Raw genomic sequence first — 20,329 nt, forward strand, 5'->3', positions numbered from 1 at the left:
CATTCATTGAAAAATACTCTATACTCTTTTCTGGGTATCTTCTAGTTTACTGTAGTGGCATTAAGTTGTCTAGAACTACTAGACAGTGGGTCAGTGGGTCACATCTGACTATAATATAGAATCTTCCATCAAGACAAATATCAAATTTGACATCCAGGCTGACAGTCTAACCAAATCATCTAGAATCCTGTCTACCATGAATCTAATTCATATCCTACTTGTTAACTCCAGGAGAACTAAAACATACAGGAAACAGAATACAACCAATCCTCATTAGTAACAAAAATTCAATGCTGGGCATTAAGTAATTCATTCAAATATGGGGGAGACACGATGTCACGGATACCTTATAATTGGGGTATTTGACCCAGATGGTGATGTCAGAGAAGGATTCTCTGAAAAAAGTGAGCTTCCATCTGAAGACAGAGCAGAGTCTCACTCAATAATGAGGAAAGGGAAGCAGCACATGCAAACATCCCGTGTAGGAGAAAACATGGAAATGAAAAGGGGTCAACGTGGCTGGAAGACAGAGCAATAGGGAATGGGGCACATGATGCAACTGGAGAGGCTGGAAGGACTGGACTATGAGAAACCTATGAGTCCCTAAAGCAGTTTGGTTTTTATCCTGAGTATTGAGAAACCACTGGAAGATTTTGAACCAATCAGAATTTTGAAAAGATTCATCTGATAAAGGACTAAAGCAACCAGAGGTGTGGGGAAACCAGTCAGAGACCACTATAGCAATCTAGCAAGTGATATTGGAAGCCTGCAGTAGATTGATGGTGGAATAGAGAGGTGAATACATGAGAGAGATTTAGGAGGATGGTGGGTTAGATACAAGGAGATACCCATGCACACACATACAGAGAGATTAATAAAGCAAACAAAAGTGAAGGAAGGAATTTTAAACTCATGAGTAAAAGCTTTAACCTCATAGCAGTGAGCTTTTTTGAGCCCAGAATTATTAGTTGTATGGTCTCCATCTCCCAAAGTGACCCTATTGTGCCTGTATCCACACGGTGGATGCTCACAAAAAAATCGGTAAACGGTGTTTAGACATCTCATGTATGTTTGGAGTACCTTCTATATGCATTTTATCTGCTAAACACCATTTAATCATATTCAACAGCTTTACGAAGGACCTCGCCAAGCCAGGCTGAGCAAAGGAACTTTTCTTTAATAACAGCTTTAATGAGATATATATACAACTGACTCTTTCAAGTGTACAATTCAGTGGTTTTTATTATATTCAGAGAGTTGTGCAATCATCACCATAATCAATTTTAGAAGATTTTGGTCCCAGCAAAAAGAAACCCATACTATTAGCATCACTTCCCAACCCCCCAATCCCACCAGCCCTAGGCAACCACAAATCTACTTCTGTCTCTATGGATTTGCCTATTCTGGGCATTTCATATAAATGGAATCATAACAATATGTGTGGCCTTTTGTGTCTAGCTTCCTTCATTCAGCATATTTTCAAGATCCACCCATGTTGTAAGTATGTATCAGTACTTCATCCTTTGTTTTTTTAAGATTATTTTTTTTAGAGCAGTTTTAGGTTCACAACAAAATTGAGGGGAAGGTACTGAGGCTTCCCATATACCTCCTGCCCCCAAAGACATGCACAGTCTCTCCCATTATCAACATCCCGCACCAGTGTGGAACATTTGTTTTAACTGATGAACCTACATTGATGTATCAATCACCCAAAGTCCACAGTTACATTACAGGTCACTCTTGTTTCTATATATTCTATGGGTTTGGACAAATATATCATGACATTTATCTATCACTGTGGCATCTTACAGAGTATTCTTACTGCCCTAAAAAATTCTCTGTGCCTCTATACTCATCCATCTCCCAGCAACCACTGATACTTTTACTGTCTCCACAGTTTTACCTTTTCCAGAATACCAAATACTTGGAATCATATAATATGTAGCTTTTTCAGATAGGCTCTTTTCACATTATAATATGAATTTAAGGTTCCTCTGTGGCTTTTTATGGCTTGATAGTTTATTTCTTTTTAGTGCTGAATAATATTCCATTGTCTGGACGTACCAAAGTTCATTTATTCATTCATCTACTGAAGGACATCTTGATTGCTTCCAAGTTTTGGCTCTTATGAAAAAAAGTTTCTATAAACATCCATATGTAGCTTTTTGTGTGGACATAGCCTTCACTCCACTGGGTAAATAGAAGGAGCACAATTGCTGGGTCATATGGTAAGAATGCGTTTAGTTTTGTAAGAAACTGTAGAACTATATCCCAAAGTGACTGTACAATTTTGCATTTCCACAAGCAACAAATGAGAGTTCTGTTGCTCCACATCCTCGTCAGCATTTGGTGTTGTCAGTGTTCAGATTTTGGCCATTCTGGTGGGTGTGTAGTGGTGTTTTGTTGTTGTTTTATTTTGCATGTCCCTGATGACCTATGATGTGGAGCATCTTTTCCTATGCTTATTTGCCATCTATATATCTTCTTTGGTGAGGTGTCTGTTAAGGTCTTTGGCCCATATATTAATCAGGTTGTTTTCTGACTGTTGGGTCTTAAGAGTTCTTCATGTATCTTGGATAACATTCCTTTATCAGTGTGTCTTTTGCAAATACTTTCTCCCAGTCTGTGGCTTGTCTTCTCAATCTCTTGACATTGTCTATTGCAGAGCAGAAACTTTTAAACGTAATGAAGTCCAGCTCACCAATTCTTTCTTTCATGGATCATGACATTGGTGCTATATCTTAAAAGCCATTGCCAGGGACTTCCCTGGTGGTCCAGTGGGTAAGACTCCGTGCTCCCAATGCAGGGGCCAGGGTTCGATCCCTGGTCGGGGATCTAGATCCCACATTCATGCTGCAACTACAAGTTCGCATGCCACAACTAAAGATCCTACACGTCACAACTAAGACCCTGTGCAGCATGCATGCATGAATGAATGAATAAATAAATAAATAAAGCCATTGCCATACTCAAGTTCATCTAGGGTTTTCTCCTTTATCATTAGCCTCTGGGAGTTTTATAGTTTTGAATTTTACATGTTGATCTGATCCACTTGAGTCAATTTTTGTGAAGGGTGTAAAGTCTGTGTCTAGATTTCATTGCATGTGGATGCCCAGTTGTTCCAGCACCATTTGTTGAAAAAGACCATCTTTGCTCCATTGTATTGCTTTGCTCCTTTGTCAAAGTTCAACTGACTGTATCTACAGGGGTCTATTTCTATGCTCTCTATTCTGTCCCACTGATCTATTTGTCCATTTTTTCACCAGTACCACCATGTCTTGATTACTGTAGCTTTATATTAAGTTTGAAGTTGGGTAGTGTCATTCCTCCAACTTTGTTCTCCTTCAATATTGTGTTAGCTATTCTAGGTCTTTTGCTTCTCCATATAAACTTTAAAATCCAGTTGTTAATATCCACAAAATAACTTTCTGGAATTTTGATTGAGGCAACAGATCAAGCTGGGAAGAATTATCTTGACAATATTTAGTCTTCCTATCCATGAATATGGAATATCTGTTTATTTAGTTCTTTGATTTCATTCATCAGAGTTTTGTGGTTTTCCTCATATAGATCTTGTATACATTTTGTTAAATTTATACCTAAGTATTTCATTTTGCGGGATGCTAATGTAAATGGTAATGTATTTTACTTTTAAATTCCACTTGTTCGTTGCTGGTACACAGGAAAGCAATTGACTTGTATGTTAACCTTGTATCCTGCAAGCATGTTATAATTGCTTATTAGTTCCAGGGTTTTTTTTTTTTATCCTTTCAGGTTTTCTATATTGTAGATCATGTCATCTGCAAACAAAGATAGATTTTATCTTCCTTTCCAATCTGTATATCTTCTATTTCCCTTTCTTGTTTTATTGCATTAGCTAAAACTTCCACTATAATATTGAAAAGGAGTGATGAGGGGGAATACCTTTGGCTTGCACCTGATCTTAGTGGGAACGTTTCAAGTTTCTCACCAGGAAGTATGATGTTAGCTGTAGGGTTTTTGTAAATAGTCTTTCTCAAGTTCAGGATGTTTCCCTATATTCCTACTTTACTAAGAATTTTTATCATGAATAGGTATTGAATTTTGTCAAATGCTTTTTCTGCACCTAATGATATAATCATATGATTTTTTCTTATTTAGACTATTGATGTGATGAAGCACATTAACTGATTTTCAAATGTTGAACCAGCCTTGCAAACCTGCGATAAATTCCACTTGGTTGTGATTTATATAGTTCTTTTTATACATTATTAAATCTGATTTGCTAATACTTTTTTATAGCTGAATAATGTTTCATTATATGGCTATATCACACACTGTTTATCCATTCATCAGTAGGCGGACATTTGAGTTGTTTCCACTTTTTGCTCTAATGAATAACACTTCAATGAACATTTGTGTGCAGATTTTTGTGTGGACATAGGTTTTCAATTTTCTTGGGGATATACCTAGTGGTGGAATTGTTGGATCATATAGTAACTCTGTATTTAATTTTTTGAGGAGCTACCAGACTGTTTTACAAAGTAGCTCCACCATTTTACAATCCAACCAGCAATGTACGAGGGTTCCAATCTCTCTACATCCTTAAAAACTTGTGATTGTCATTCTTTTTGATTATAGCTATCCTAGCATGAAACGGTATCTCACTGTGGTTTTGATTTGTATTTCCCTAATGACTGATGTTAAGCATCCTCTCCTGTTCTTATGGTTCGTTTGTGTATCTTATTTGGGAAAATGTCTATTTAGAAACTTTGCCCATTTCTTTTTTTTTCGTTACGCGGGCCTCTCACTGCTGTGACCTCTCCCGTTGCGAAGCACAGGCTCCAGACGCGCAGGCTCAGTGGCCATGGCTCACGGGCCCAGCCACTCCGTGGCATGTGGGATCTTCCCGGACCAGGGCATGAACCCGTGTCCCCTGCATCGGCAGGCGGATTCTCAACCACTGCCCCACCAGGGAAGCCCTGAAACTTTGCCCATTTTTAAATTATGCTATTTACTTTTCATGGTGCGTTGTAAGAGTTCTTTATATATTCTGAATACAAGTCTCTTATCAAATATATGATTTGCAAATATTTTCCCCCATTACATGAGTTGTCTTTTCAATTTCTTGATGGCATCCCTTTGAATAAAAAAGGTTTAATGTTCATGATGTCTAATTTATCTAGTTTTCTTTTTTTGGCTTGTGCTTTTGGTGTCAAGTCTCAAAAACACTGCCTAACCCAAGGTCACAAAGATTTACTGCTGTGTTTTCTTCTAAGAGATTTACAGTTGTGATTCATACATTTAGATTAACAAAACCATTTTAAGATAATTTTTGTACATGGTATGAGGTAGGGATCCAAATTCATTTTTATGCATGTATATATCCAGTTGTCTCAGCATCATTTGTTGAAAAGACTTTTTCTTCCCCACTGAATTGTCTCGATTGAATGATTTTTAGATTAAACTAAGCTTGCATGGCTGGGATAAATCCCACTTGATGGTATACAAACCTTTTTAGATGTTGCTGAACTCAGTTTGAGTTTGTTGAGGATTTTTGTATTTGTATTCATAAGGGATACTGGTCTGTAGTTTTCTTGAGGTACCTTTAGTTTTGGTATCAGAGTAATACTGGTCTCAACAGAATGAGTTAGGAAGTGTTCTCTCCTCTTACATTTTTTGGAAGAGCGGGAAGTTTTTTGAGTATTGACTCAATCTTTTTTACTTGTTTCACATCTATTCAGTTTTTTAAATTTCTTCTTGAGTCAGTTTTAGTAGTTTGTGTCTTTCTAGGAATGTGTACATTTCATCTAGGTTAACTAATCTGTTGGCATATAACTGTTCATAGCATTCCATCAACATCCTTTTTATTTCTATAGTGTTGGTAGTGATATCCTCCTCTGAATGAAGCAACCTTTAAATGGTCTGAGATTAATGATCACAGAATCTTGAAAGTAATAAAACCAAAATTAAAGATATACTGGACTCTTACAATTCTGAATTTTAAAAAATTTTGAGTTACAGGACATATAGGCTAGGTATCCTTCCAGTTCTCACCCTTGGAAAGAAAAAATAGAGGCACAAAGACAGACCCAATACATCTCTACTTGAAGTGCACCAAAGTCAGTTCAACTGACTTTGATCAGTTTAAACAAGAAACTTTAAACAAGAAACAGTTCCTAGCTAAACTTTCACATTCTAAGTGTACCATTCAGTAGAAATTCAATATTCTAAGGCAACTACACTCACATGAACACACACGTGCATGCACTATAATAAACCCGGTATGATAAATTCCTAAGGCATTAACATTGTAAAAGAATCAGGCAATAAACCCTTTCAAATAAATAACTTTTTGAATACTAACTCCCCCCTTCATTTATTTCCTGAGTTCAGGACCATTGAATTCTGTATACTATGCTTTCTGAAATCATAGCAAACATATCTATTAATAGCCATGTAATTTTTAAATACTCCATAACCAAAAAACAGCTTCCCTGAAAGTCATAAGAAGTGTTCAGATATTAATAAAAGATTCATAAATACATATTACATTTAACCTCTCCTTGTAAGATAAATTTATGAAAACAATCCTAGAGGAAAAGCTGTGTATTTTACAATCTATTCTTTCAACAAAACTATTCCTAAGGAAACTTTCTTCAGAGAACTTGGGCTAATTGTTACGTTGACTTTTTTTTCCTTTAAACTTTGTCTTTTTAAAAAATAAATAAATTTATTTATTTATTTTTGGCTGCATGGGGTCTTGTTGCTGTGTGCGGGCTTTCTCTAGTTGCTGTGAGCAGAGGCTACTCTTTGTGGCGGTGCATGGGCTTCTCACTGCGGTGGCTTCTCTTGTTGTAGAGCACGGGCTCTAGCACGCGAGCTTCAGTAGTTGTGGCACGCGGGCTTAGTTGCTCCGTGGCATGTGGGATCTTCACAGACCAGGGCTCGAACCCATGTCCCCTGCATTGGCAGGCAGATTCTTAACTACTGCACCACCAGGGAAGTCCATTACGTTGACTTTTTGAAATCAAAATTTAACTACAGAATTCTTGATGACAAGCTTCAAAGCTATCTTGATACATTCAGAAGAAAACTATGACTTATGTTATCACCATACAGTTGACTGGTACTATAGTTCACAGAACACTTACACCTTCTTAGTTGATTTTTAGAAGAAAAAAACAAAAAAAATCCATGAAGTAAGTAGGGCAGGTAGTGGTAACATCTTTATCATCCCTTACAGGGGAGACAAAACTGAAGTTCTGACAAGTTAAGTGACCTGTCCAAGGTCACAGAGCTCAGAATTGGTGGACCTAAGGCCAGGAAATTCAGTCTACTAACTCCCGCTCACACCTCTTCCCCTCCGTGTGACACTGATCCCCACTTGTAGAACCCAGGAGGCAAAAACTTAGAACGCAAAGTGTGTGTCAGGAGGAAGTTTCCACTAACTCTCCTTAAACTTTTTCATTGAAAGCATGTTTATTTTGATTTTTTTAAAGTAAACTTATTTATTTATTTATTTTTGGCTGCATTGGGTCTTCGTTGCTGCGCGTGGGCTTTCTCTAGTTGCAGAGAATGGGGCCACTCTTCGTTGCGGTGCACAGGCTTCTCATTGCGGTGGCTTCTCTTGTGGAGCACAGGGTCTAGGTGTGCGGGCTTAATAGTTGTGGCACGTGGGCTCCGTAGTTGTGGCTCGTGGGCTCTAGAGCACAGGCTCAGAAGTTGTGGTGCACGGGCTTAGTTGCTCCACGGCATGTGGGATCTTCCCGGACCAGGGCTCGAACCTGTGTCTCCTGCATTGGCAGGTGGATTCCCAACCACTGTGCCACCAGGGAAGTCCAGCATGTCTATTTTGAATGTCTGTGAATCCCTCTCCCTATCTAACTTTAGCCACAATTTGACTAAAAGCATGTTTTTAATAATCTTAGACTGACAGTGAGTCTTCAGTGACTTGCAACCTGTCAACTTCCAGACACATTAAATAACCTTAAAAACTGAGCTTTTAGAGCTTAGAGCTACAAGCCTCTGTTAAAACATTAAACAACCTTGGAAAACCCCCTTTTAAGCAATTTTGAGGCCAAATTAGTGCATGTGTCACTGAATGTTCTTCTACAAAACAGTGATTAGAAACCTCATTCTTCTAGCTCTGTAGGTAGCTATTTATCAGTGATCAGAGATAATTAACACCAATGACCATTAACTCAATGTTTATTTTCTACAGAGATGAAAGAGCTGGAACATATCTGTCCATGAAACAATACTGTTGCTTGATCACAGCACAAAGCATTAAATCAGAATCTAACCCATGGCATATGGGCACTGCAGTATGCACCCAGCAAAGGACAAAGTTCTGATTCCCCTGATACCGAGGCCTAAGTGCAAATACTTTATCTTCACTTTCTCCTTGGAGAACCCAACATTGACTTGTAATCTACAAAGTCTGAAAGAGTCAGTGTGATTTTAGAGACAACATATCCTAAGTGGTCACACAACCATGGGTTGAAAAGGAGATTGCTGTCATAAACCTACTCTCCAGTTTAGTGAACGATGGACTTCAGTCTGAAATGCTATTTTTCTACTGGGTATATAGGAATATATAATTATACATTAATTAATAAGAGTAGTAATAATTATAATCATTGGGGTAGAGTTGGAGAAAAGATATGAGGAGGCTCTGGAGGAAAAGGAAGTTGATTTAAGTCTCTGCTGCTTCCCCACATCCGTGCCAGAGAGATGAGAAATTCTGAAATAATCTGCAATTTGCCTAGAGATTTCCTAGGAGGCTCTAAGGAAGAAAAAGGAACAGCTGCCTCCCTAGTGCCTTGACCATGGCTGTGGTAGCCACTTTTTCTCAGTTCTGCCATTTACAAAACACAGGTGGTTCTTCTCCCATTACCTTACTACCAAAAAGGCTGCAAATGAGTTATTAAAAATACAGTACTCCAAAGCTCATCTCCAAGAGAAGGTGCATAAATAGACTAAGTTTGAATCTTACCTTTTGGCTTCCTCCAGGTGGCACAAATATTCATACGCGATATTCTGCCGCCTCCTCTCATCCATCTCCTCTGCCGAGAGTCTTTCATCGTCCACAATAGCTAGAAATAGAGGATAACATCACATGACTTGTTAAGGACAGTGTTCATCAAATAATGAGACGACCAACTAGGAAAAACGCATATGCAGCTCAACACCGAATAATGAGAGATGGAGGTATTGAAACATCAAGCGCAGAAAGAGATTTGTTGTTGGATTTTACAATATTATATTATTTCTAACAGAAAATGCAATACTGAAGTACAAGTTGACATGAAATAATAGAAGGAGAATAGCAATCAGATTTCACAGACATGATGCCACAGGATTCAGACAGCCTCAAGTCAATTAGAGGACAGTCTACCAGCAACAACTTTGCTCAATAAGCTTGTAGAATTGGTCCAATGGCTCAGCTTGGACCATCCTAGAAATTCTGGGGTTGAACAAAGAATCTACAAGGACCTGTGTTTTAACACTCCTAGAGGGAATTAAGGTTTCTCATCCAACCCAAATCCTACTTTACAGATGACAAAGTCACTAAAGTTCCTCCCTCATTTATCTCTTGGTCTTTACAAGGCTAACTTTCCCTGGTCAACAGGTATCCAAAAGAAAAAAGCCATGGGGACAGCCAGTGAGCAGAGTCTCCAAGCCCACACCTTTATTCCAACACAAGCCTAGTTTATAAACTGCCATGCTTCAGCCTTGCTTTTCTGTAGAGTACAGCTTCCCCGTTTCCTGATTGCACTTCCTCTGCCTGCGGGCTCAACAGTACCCCACAGCCGCCAACAGTCACATCAGCCAACTCTCAGCTGCCTATTTACACGACAACACTCCTCTCTCATGCAAAGGCCCCCTTTTTCCTGTTCAGTTCTGAACTTTCATTCTGATGGTTGTAAAATGAATGTGGTTTCTCATTTGTTAGATTACTCATCTAACGAAGACAATGTGTGCAGGCAGCAAGGCTGTGGTCATGAGGGGCAGGACCGTCCGTGTTTGCTCTTTTGTTCCCCAGCCGCCAGCTCCAGTCAGCCATTCCATAAATGGGACCCCTGGTCCCAAGCAGAGGAGAAAAGGATGTGACGGTCATCCATCCATCCCTAGGAAAGGCCAACCCCATGCCCTACTGATGAGGAATATGAAATATCAATCTGGCAGACAAAAGGAAGTAACATTTTGAACTCTTACTGGGCAAGTACAGTGCTCGACACTTAAGATCGAAAAAAAAAAAACCAAACCCTCAAAGAACTCAAAAGAAAGGGGAGATTAAATTTATGTCAATATAAAAAATGACGGAATACCGTAAGCATGGAAATATGTACTACATGCTTATTTATTGAGTAGTTACTTTCCTTCAAGGGTTAGGCGGCGTTTTCTATGCAGTGTTTCATTCAAGTCTCACAACTCTCTCTGAGGCAGGTGCATAATCTATCCCACTTTACCCTCTGAGCAAACAGGCTGAGAGGCCATTTGCCCGAGTGAAGAGCAGAAACATTAGAGCTAGCAGTATTGGGATGGGATGGAAAAAGCAAGTACAGCACTTTGGGAAATGTCTTTGTTTATGGGGGAGGAAGAAAAAGCAGCAGCAGGAGAGGCTGGAAGAGCACTAGGACAGGCTGGTATACAACAAAAGCAGGGCCAAAGGAGCAGGAGTTTCCACACGGATCACTATCCTTTTCCCTATTCCCACCCCGCCCAACGACTCCCAAGTTTCCTTGTGGCTCAATTCCTTAAAACGGGGAGACCTCAGCCTACACCAATGACACCAAGAGGGCTCAACAAAGATTTGTATTTGTCAAAAGCATCTTTCTTTCTTTCTTTCTTTTTTTTTTAACAAGTTGAATCTGATTTAACTTTAGAAGAGAGCTTTCAGGTTTAGGAAAAGTACTGAAGCTCTCGAACAACCCTCCTCTGCACCTCCACTCGGAGACCCCAGGCCTTTGGCATCTCTCCCCTGGACTCTTGCGACAGCCCTCAAACAGCCCTCCAGTCGCCACCCCTCCTCCACCCGTTCTCCTCACTGTCCCCAGAAGCATCTTTCTAACATACAGTCCTACTGATGCTATTCTTCCTCTCCAAACCTTCGATGGATCCCCACATCTTACAGAACAAAGTTCAGGAAGAAAACACGTTCTCTCCCCTCCCCTTCCTGAAGCCTACAGTTCAGCCACCCTTCCTGGCAGCACCACGTTCCAGGCCCAAACCACTCCCTTTTAAGTTTGAGTTCTTCTTCTCTCCACCATCTCTCTGTCTGGAAAGCCACTGTCTCGCCTGTGTGTGACACCTCTGTATCTTCTTGAGCAAACTTCTGTGGATCTCGAAGTCCGAATCCATCCCCAGTCCTCAGCGCCTTGATCCACATTTCTATTATATCACTCATCGTGGAAGCCCCCACTGTAACTGGGTCACATCTCCCTCTCCAGACTGGGGATTCTTTAGAGGAAACGACTCTTTTGCTTCATCTTTTATGTGGTTCCTTGCATGGAGAGGGCACTCAAATATTTGCTCAACAATTATCTTCCAGTGAATCTTTAGTAATGAGCTAACCATCACCCTGCCATGAATATACTTTGAAACTATGATCTTCTCATCCTGGGTTTTCTTAGAAGATTCCTAGCATGCCTGCATAGCATCAGCTAATCCTCCATCTCCATTGTTCCTAACAGTTAACCCCCAGGATCCCCCATGACTACCAGCTTCTCATTTTAATTTCAGTCTAAAGACTGCCTCCCATTTCTGACAGAATATTTTCATTTTATGGTGCCTTCAGCATGTTAAAGCTTGCAAGCAATAGAAAACTCTTAGTCGGAGTCCAACTGGTCATTTTGCCCTCCTCAGAGGTAAAGGTGGGGTCACTCTCACTGCCACCTTCCTTCTTGGCTGCTGCTTCCTTCCAGCCTCAACCAGCCCACCCAGAAGGAGACGGAAGCACCAGCAACGCTGGCCCCAGGCCTCTGCCCCCCAGCTGCCTCCACAAGCCATGCAGCATCCTACCAGCCCAGGGCTGCCGGGGGCTCTCAAACTCTGACATCACCCTGTCCAAAGAGAAGATCTGACTTAACATTTGAATTAAAACACACTCTCCCCACAAAGCTTTATATCGCCACTGCAACGTTTTGGCCATAGCTGATGGAATTCTGTCTTGTTTTTTTATAAATTTATTTATTTAATTAATTTACTTATTTCTGGCTGCATTGGTTGCTCGCAGGCTTTGTCTAGTTGCGGTGAGCGGGGGCTACTCTTCGTTGCAGTGCGCGGGCTTCTCATTGTGGTGGCCTCTCTTGTTGCGGAGCACGGGCTCTAGGCGCGTGGGCTTCAGTAGTTGTGGCATGCGGGCTCAGGAGTTGTGGCTCGTGGGCTTAGTTGCTCTGTGGCATGTGGGATCTTCCCGGACCAGGGCTTGAATCCATGTCCCCTGCATTGGCAGGCAGATTCTTAACCACTGTGCCACCAGGGAAGCCCCTCTACCTATCTTTAAGGCTCAACTCAAGGGCCACTTCCTTCCCAAAGTCTCCCCTGACTATTCCTGTTCACACTGTCCTCTCTCCTGGTACTGAAACCGGACAGGACCCTGTGGGAGCCTCCCGGGTACAAATCCTTTCCGGGTCCCCTGTTCCTTGTTTGCAGGAAAAAATTTTAGCCTCCTAGACCTTCCCTGAGTACCAAAGGACAGACTCAAACAGTTACTAATAAGGGAAGGGACGGAATGCAGAAACAAAGAAGGAGCAGAAAAGAAACTCTAGTGCAGCGATGGGCAGGGTCCCGGTTCCTCCTCAAGGAATATATATAACAATATCTTTGAGTTCACTGAGCCTGGCTCTACAGTCTGTGAGCCACAACTACTGAGCCCACATGCCACAACTACTGAAGCCCGTGCCTAGAACCTGTGCTCCACAACAAGAGAAGCCACCGCAATGAGAAACCCATGCACCGCAACGAAGAGTAGCCCCCACTCGCCTCAACTAGAGAAAGCCCGCACGCAGCAACGGAGACCCAACGCAGCCAGAAACAATAAATAAATAAAATTTAAAAATAAAATAAATAAATTAAAAAACATATATATCTTTGAGTTCTTCTACAGGAACTAAGGCCCCCACCCAGGTGGAGGATGGTAACTTCAGGCTGAGCACAAGATTCCTAGAGCACCACCCTGTTACCTCACCACCAGAAGAAGAAGAAAGCCACACACTCTGCAGCCCTCACCCCCAATTCTGCCTATAAGAACTTCTCCCCGAAAACCATCAGAGAGTTTGGGGGTTGTGAGCACGAGCCACCTGTTCTCCTTGCTTGGTCCTGCAATAAACCTTTCTCTGCTCCAAACTCCCACGTTTCGGTTTGTTTGGCCTCACTGTGCGTGGGGCACACAAACCTTGAGTTTGGTACCAGTACCTCCTATACTTCTTCGTTTAACAGTAAACTCCTAGAAGACATATCTGTGTCCTCACGGTGTGCAGCACACTTCCCTGCACAGGCTGCATGCTCCATTCAAATATGTGATGAACATATAATCTTTTATCAGGAAAGAGTAATAAATGGGCTTTAAAGTATCTACGGGGGGGTAGTTTTATTTGCCTACTTACACTGAATAAAGGATGTGGTCATTGATGGAGCAAATACAGCGCCATTCTGTAGACTTTACTCGACTCAGATTCAATGAGCCAGGCATGAGTCAAAGCACCAGGGACGGGGCAGTGAACAAAACAAAAAATGTTTTCCCTCATGGGGCTTCTTTTTACATATCCCTTCCTTCCCTCCTGACCCAGCCCACTGGACCACATACCTGGCTACTGCCCTTGAGACCACACACACTTCAGTCTCACCTTCCTTCCTTCATAACCTATTGTCAAAGCGTAAGCCAAGGTTCCGAGTGTGAGAATGTCTTAACCATGACGAAAGCAGATCCCTCTGGGCCACAGAGGTTGCCTGCAAATATTTCTGCGTTACTCAATATTTACTAATTAGCAACTTCTAATAAGAACCACTGGCATGGATGACACTGCCATTTAAAAAGCCATCACGGAGCTGATTAAAGAATACACTTAAGCATGACTTTATCGCCTATGAAGCACTTTTCCATGTTACTGTGTGCTTTTCATCATCTCCCTGGAAGATAGCAACTAACTCTTTCTTACAATTGAGGAGAAGGGGGTCATGCAAGGGGAAGGGCCCACCTACAGTTACTGCTGGGTCAATGGCAGAGCCAGGGCTGGAACTGAGGTCCCTCAGCACCTCAGCCCCTGCTCTTTGCCCGGTGCCATGCTACTGCTGAATCTGAATGAGCTGCGGAAGGCGCTTGTCACTGCCAAGCCCAAGGGAAGATCACTGAAGTGCCTTCAGAGTTGCTTTTATTTTAAAGCAAATTGATTAACTGAGACTTCCTCTAAAGTTCATCTTTACTTGCTGCCTTGAACCCTAAGAAACACGAGGACGTTCGTTGTGGAGAACAACTTCCTGAAGTATTAGCGACTCACAAAACACTTTCTGTTATGTTAGCTGACATTGGCTAAAAGATGGTAAAGCAATCACATTCTTTGGAAATTGCATTATAGGGTTTATTCAGAGGTTTAAGGAACAGAATGAGTCTGTAGAAAAAGTTTTGAAATAGAACTATAAGGTTAGAGAAAGAAGGAACCTAAGGAGATCATTTTTCAAAGGACACCCACAAAATCCACCAGGAAAATAGCCCAAGACCTACCTTATTCATGAAGGAGTTGGCGTGGTCACTTGTTCACTTCAGCTACTCTACTTGCTCCCTTCACACAAGGACACCAAGGCCACCATCTCCTTTGTATTAAAATTTATTCATTTGTTCAACAAATATTACAGTGGCTGCTTTGTGCCAGTCTGTTCTAGGGACTGGACACAAGTGACAAGTATGACACACTAAGTCCCTCATGAAGTTTTTATTAGAGTTAAACAACTAAAACATTGGCATACTTACAGGATGCTTAGATAAGTAGGGATATACTGGAGGGAAGGTTGGCAAGAATCACAAAACCAGGGTTGGGAATCTCCATTTTATAAAACGGTATTATTTAAGAAAAAGCAGGTTAAGAATATAACGTGAATCATCAATTCATAGAAACATGCCATAGTTTAGCATTTTATGGACACATTGTTGTTTTGTGTAACTCAAAATTTCTGTAAGGAACCCTGAATATCCTCAGGTAGGTCATTCAATTCAAACATGTACTGAACCATCTTGTAAGAGTTCAGACTGCCTTTACACCTAAATGGGTATCTCCTCCCTCTCAGAACTTATGGTAACCAGAGATGTATACCCCAAGGAAGAGAGCTGATTCCAAAACCCTAAAACTGGGACAGGTTACAGGGGTAGGATACAAAAAATGAGAGAACCCCAAGTCCAAGATTTCCAGTAAGCTGATACTCAGTAAACTGACCCGTGATATATTCTGGCTTCCTACCAGCTTCCTGAAGCATTTCGCAGCTACTTAATCTTAAGCCTTAAAGGACCACATGATCAAACTTCCCTTAACTGAATTTTCTTTTGAAAAATAGGCAAACCTGGGGTTGAAGTCCTTAGCAACCCGAAACGTATTCCCAGGCACCCTAAAGAATATGAAACAACAATAGAGATTGCATTCCACCTGTTAAAGACATTGAAGGTTTCATCAAGCCATGGAAATTATAAGACACTGAGTGCACGGGCTCACAGCTCATCCATCTCCACATCCCTACGAAGTGCCAGGTAAATAGTAGGTGCTCAGTAAAGTCTGCTGATTGGCGTGCTCATCTTTGTGCTTGACGGGCAGAGATGCTATGTCCTTCCTAAATTTAGTCCAACTAATTCCAAGCCCTGATGGTAATACAGCCATACTGTCCAGATCCCAAGGGAAGGAGAACTGAATTTGAAGCTTGCCCTCCACACCTTTCCTGGAAATTCTCCCCCATCATACATTTCTAAGAACTCTCCAGAGTTATCAACACACAACTTCAGAGGATATTCAGGTTACATATGGCATTAAGGGACTGTGGCCACTTCCCCTAAAGCCTTAAATCTTCAAGTTCAGCATCAGAAAGAGAATTTCCTAGGTGGGGAAAGAAGGGTAACCAACCAACTACACAGCTTCCTTACAAGCATTAGCTACCAATGTCCTTTTTCAAGTGAGGTTATTAAGGACAAGAAGAGTTAGATAGCTTCTTTGTCGTAACTACTCAGAAAAACGAGAAACATTTCAGGCTTTGTGAAAAGTTTACCCCTTTCTGCAAACATGATTTAAATGTACATAGCTTTAAGATCCACATATGAAAAGGAGTTCTTTGATCCCACTTTGATACAAAAGGTCCCAAACTTTTCCCCCCAAGAATGTGATCATACTTGAGCGCCTAAGATGCCATCTGTTTCTAACAAGGCTGGATCTCAAAACCCAGGACACCTTTTCAGAACAGGACCTCACTTCTACATCTCACACATGGGGGTAAAATTAATTTGGGGCCACTGGGCAAATGTGAACAAGAATGTCTTTTTTTTTTTTAATAATCTGGAAACTCAAAGCAGACCATGTAGATGTTAAGGCCCATATACAAAGGTGGGCCAACCTGAAGTCTGGGATGGGAGGGAGGGGTCTGTCAGGGACTTTGCTCAATTTGGGAGAAGAATTAAAAGGAATGATTCTCAGATTTGGGATTCTGTAGTCAATTATAATTGCAAATAAAACATTTTGGGGACAAAAACCATCTCTTTTGCTACCAAGTCGGCACAGGGAAAATTCCATTTGCTCACTGCCTGCTCCTACACACTTTGTCACCCCACACAGATCTCAGTAAGGAAGAATGGAGTGTCAAGTTTCCAAGGCCAATTTAAGACTTTTTAACCCCAAGAGTTAAAATTACAGAAGGAATTATAAAAATCTTTAGTCTGGATGAGCTTCTACTATTTTTAAAGGAAGGGAAAGAAATTCAACTCATCTCACTTGGATATCAACTTTTTGTGCTTAAGATGCTCAGTGCAAAAATGCTCCAAATCATTTACAACCAGTCCTAAAATGATTCTCCCTGTTTTCTACAGATAATGAATATTTTAAGGACATAGATGTTTACCTAAACTTTAATACTTCATGGGAATGATGCTATTTTACAACTGTTAAACAGACTTAGCAGGTTATGTAATGACAGTTCCTGGGCTGTTCTCAAGAAGTAGCAAGTCACTGGTAATACCCTGTCCCTGTCCCCTCAAACGACTCCAAATAACCCAGAATATCAGAGGGTATTGCCACAAAGCTAGGAGTCTTAGAAGACAATAGAACAGGGCAGCTTGGCCTAAGTTTTCCTTGACTATTAGGAGAAAAGAAATAATAACCCACAAATAGTTCAAAGGTAAGTGCAAGAAAACAAAACAGCCTCTTGGTTGTGAGTCTTCTCTGAGTTTCAGATGCCTATGTTGTCTTTCTCTCATTCACACGAGCACTTTGTGATAGTGCATGAAACGTAGCAGACAGAAAGGATTAACAGATAATGATCACTTACTACCTGCCAGATACTTTACATCTATTATCGCTTATCCCCCTTTAAGATAGGAATTTGAATCTCCCCTTTTCTGGTGGGAAAGAAACTCAGAGAGGTTCGGTCATTTAGGTTTAGGCAATTCTAAGATCTTAATGGCCCTTCAGGGGCAGAATTGGGATCTGAAAGAACTCTGACTCCAAAGGTCTGATCTTTCCACCCTCCCCAAGTCCTGCTGCCTCCCTGCATGCAAATGTCTGATGACTGGCCCCGCGGCCATTGGGCTCTTCTGGGGGTGTTGTTAATGGTATCACTGATATCTCATTAATCAGCAGATAGATTTCTGTGACTTTATGTTTCCTACTGGAAACCACATCAATTAGTGCTATTATCTTGAGAAAGTATAGACAGTAAAATTACAGGCTTATTTCTTAGAGATGCAGAAACGTCAAATGTAGTCCAACGAAGGAAAAAATATTAAGATAATATTCAGTACTGCCAAGTTAGACCGTATCAGGAATGCAAGAGTTGAAACAAGATCAAAACAAAAAACTAAATGATGCTACTTACAGGATACATCATGTCATACACAAAGTCATATGGTCAATAAATGCTGAGAACGCATTTGAGAAAATTTACCATATTTTATCTGAGGCACCCTCCCCCATTCTACTTCCTCTCTTTTCCCCCCAAAGGTGAATTTCTGCCTAAACTGACAAAGATACCTGATTTTTAAAAAAGGGAAAGGGGCGCTGAGACGAAAGAGCAGTGGTTTTGGGTGCCTATAACACTGTCACATTCAGTTATGAAAGAGTTAACTAGGCACTTCCCTGGTGGTCCAGTGGTGAAGAATCTGCCTTCCAATGCAGGGCACACGGTTCGATCCCTGGTTGGGGAACTAAGGTCCCACATGCTGTGGGGCAACTAAGCCCGCACTCTAGAGCCTACATGTCACAACTAGAGAGCCCGTGAGCTGCAACTACTGAGCCCATGCACTCCGGAGCCTGTGCACCACAATTACTAAGCCTGCATGCCACAAATAGGGAGAAAGAGAGAAGCCCACGCGCCGCAACTAAGACCCAATGCAGCCAAATAAATAAATAAATAAATAAATATTTATAAAAGAGTTAACTAGACAGTTTCCTCATCTGAAAAATGGGAATAATGCCATCTACCCTATGAAGCTGTTGTATGATTATTTTTTAAAATATTTTAAAATCATATATATTTCTAATTATTTAATAAATTCTAATATAATCATTAAATTAGTTATAAGATATAAAACATAAACATGTATAGTAAAGACAATAATCAGCTAGTTTTTCCAAGGATAATTGATTATACTCAATTTTTCCCTCACTTAGCTGCTTTAGCATCTATCTCCCATATAATTTGCAAATTGAATGTATTTGAAGCTATATAAATTTTAAAAAGCACCACAATTTTAATTCCACACACGTATACATATTTTATATATATGTGTGTGTATATTGCTATAATAATTATATAAGAGTATATCATATGCACTCTAATCAAGGGGAAAAAAAGCCTAAAAGGAAATGCTAGAATGTTAAAGCACTTGTTTCCAAAAGGAGGGCTCTGGAGTTTTTTCCTTAACTTTGATTCCTACACATTTTCCAAATATCTATACCAGGGGTCCCCAACTCCTGGGCTGTGCACCAGTACCGGTCTGCGACCTGTTAGGAACCAGGCCACACAGCAGGAGGTGAGCAGCCGGCAAGCAAGCGAAGCTTCATCTGCTGCTCCCCATCGCTCACATTACCACCTGAACCATCCCCCGCACCCCTCCCCCCTCCCCTCCACCCCCGTCCGTGGAAAAACTGTCTTCCGTGAAACCGGTCCCTGGTGCCAAAAAGGTTGGGGAACGCTGCTCTATACCACTGATATGTACTACTGTAATTATATCAGAAATAAGAAAGGATTAAATTTGTTTTTTTTTTTTTTTTTTTTTTTTTTTTTTTTTTTTTTTTTGCGGTATGCGGGCCTCTCACTGCTGTGGCCTCTCCCGTTGCGGAGCACAGGCTCCGGACGCGCAGGCCCAGCGGCCATGGCTCACGGGCCCAGCCGCTCCGCGGCATATGGGATCCTCCCAGACCGGGGCACGAACCCGTATCCCCTGCATCGGCAGGCGGACTCTCAACCACTGCGCCACCAGGGAGGCCCTAAATTTGTTTTTATGTTCAGTTACAGAAAGATGTTTAAAATATGATGAGGAATAAACCTTAATGTCAGTTTCATTGAGAAAGATACCTTTCATGCAACTAATTGACCCATTTGAACTTCTAGAAAAGAATCACAGGCATTAAAATTCATGATATTTAGTCAGTTTTATTGTGTAAAACACACACACACACACACACACACACACACAGAAGTTCAAAGACAGCGGAGAGGAAGATGATTAATGGCACCACACTCTGTTGGAAGGTGTGCTAAGCTCACGAGAGAGAAGAGGTAGGGATGGAGGTCAGTGAAAGGGAATGAACAGAAGAGGACCTAAGCTGGAGAACAAAGAGGAGGCTGCGGCAGACCTATGTGACGTGAAACCTTACAGGGCTGAACTAGAAGAAAACCACGGGTATGCTTTACAAGAGCACAATTTGGCAACAGAACGAAAAGGATGTAGAAGAGCCTGGTACAGGGGAAGAAAAAGGAAGCCAACAGAGAGCAGCCAACTCATTTTGTGACTTCAGATGGTGGACGTGGAAACTGCACATGGCTCTGCGCCAGAAAGGCAACCCCCGGGCCAATGTCCATAAAGACAAGTTTGTGTAATTAACGAGGAAACAACATGGAGGCATCCCACTATTGTAGGGGTACACGAGGAGCTGAC

At 41.2% G+C, this 20,329-nt stretch overlaps 1 protein-coding gene across 1 annotated transcript in view; it reads right to left on the reverse strand.

Moving 5' to 3' along the window:
- IQGAP2 (IQ motif containing GTPase activating protein 2) overlaps positions 1-20,329 on the reverse strand; it is a 291,384-nt gene that overhangs the window by 232,737 nt on the left and 38,318 nt on the right. Inside the window, exon 2 of the mRNA XM_082624118.1 lies at positions 8,978-9,077. Within this exon, the coding sequence (XP_082480244.1) occupies positions 8,978-9,077 (100 nt within the window). The remainder of the gene's footprint in view (positions 1-8,977; positions 9,078-20,329) is intronic.

Source organism: Mesoplodon mirus (genome assembly GCF_964341445.2).
Source record: "Mesoplodon mirus genome assembly, chromosome: 5".
In the NCBI taxonomy this organism is placed as follows: Eukaryota; Metazoa; Chordata; class Mammalia; order Artiodactyla; family Ziphiidae; genus Mesoplodon; species Mesoplodon mirus.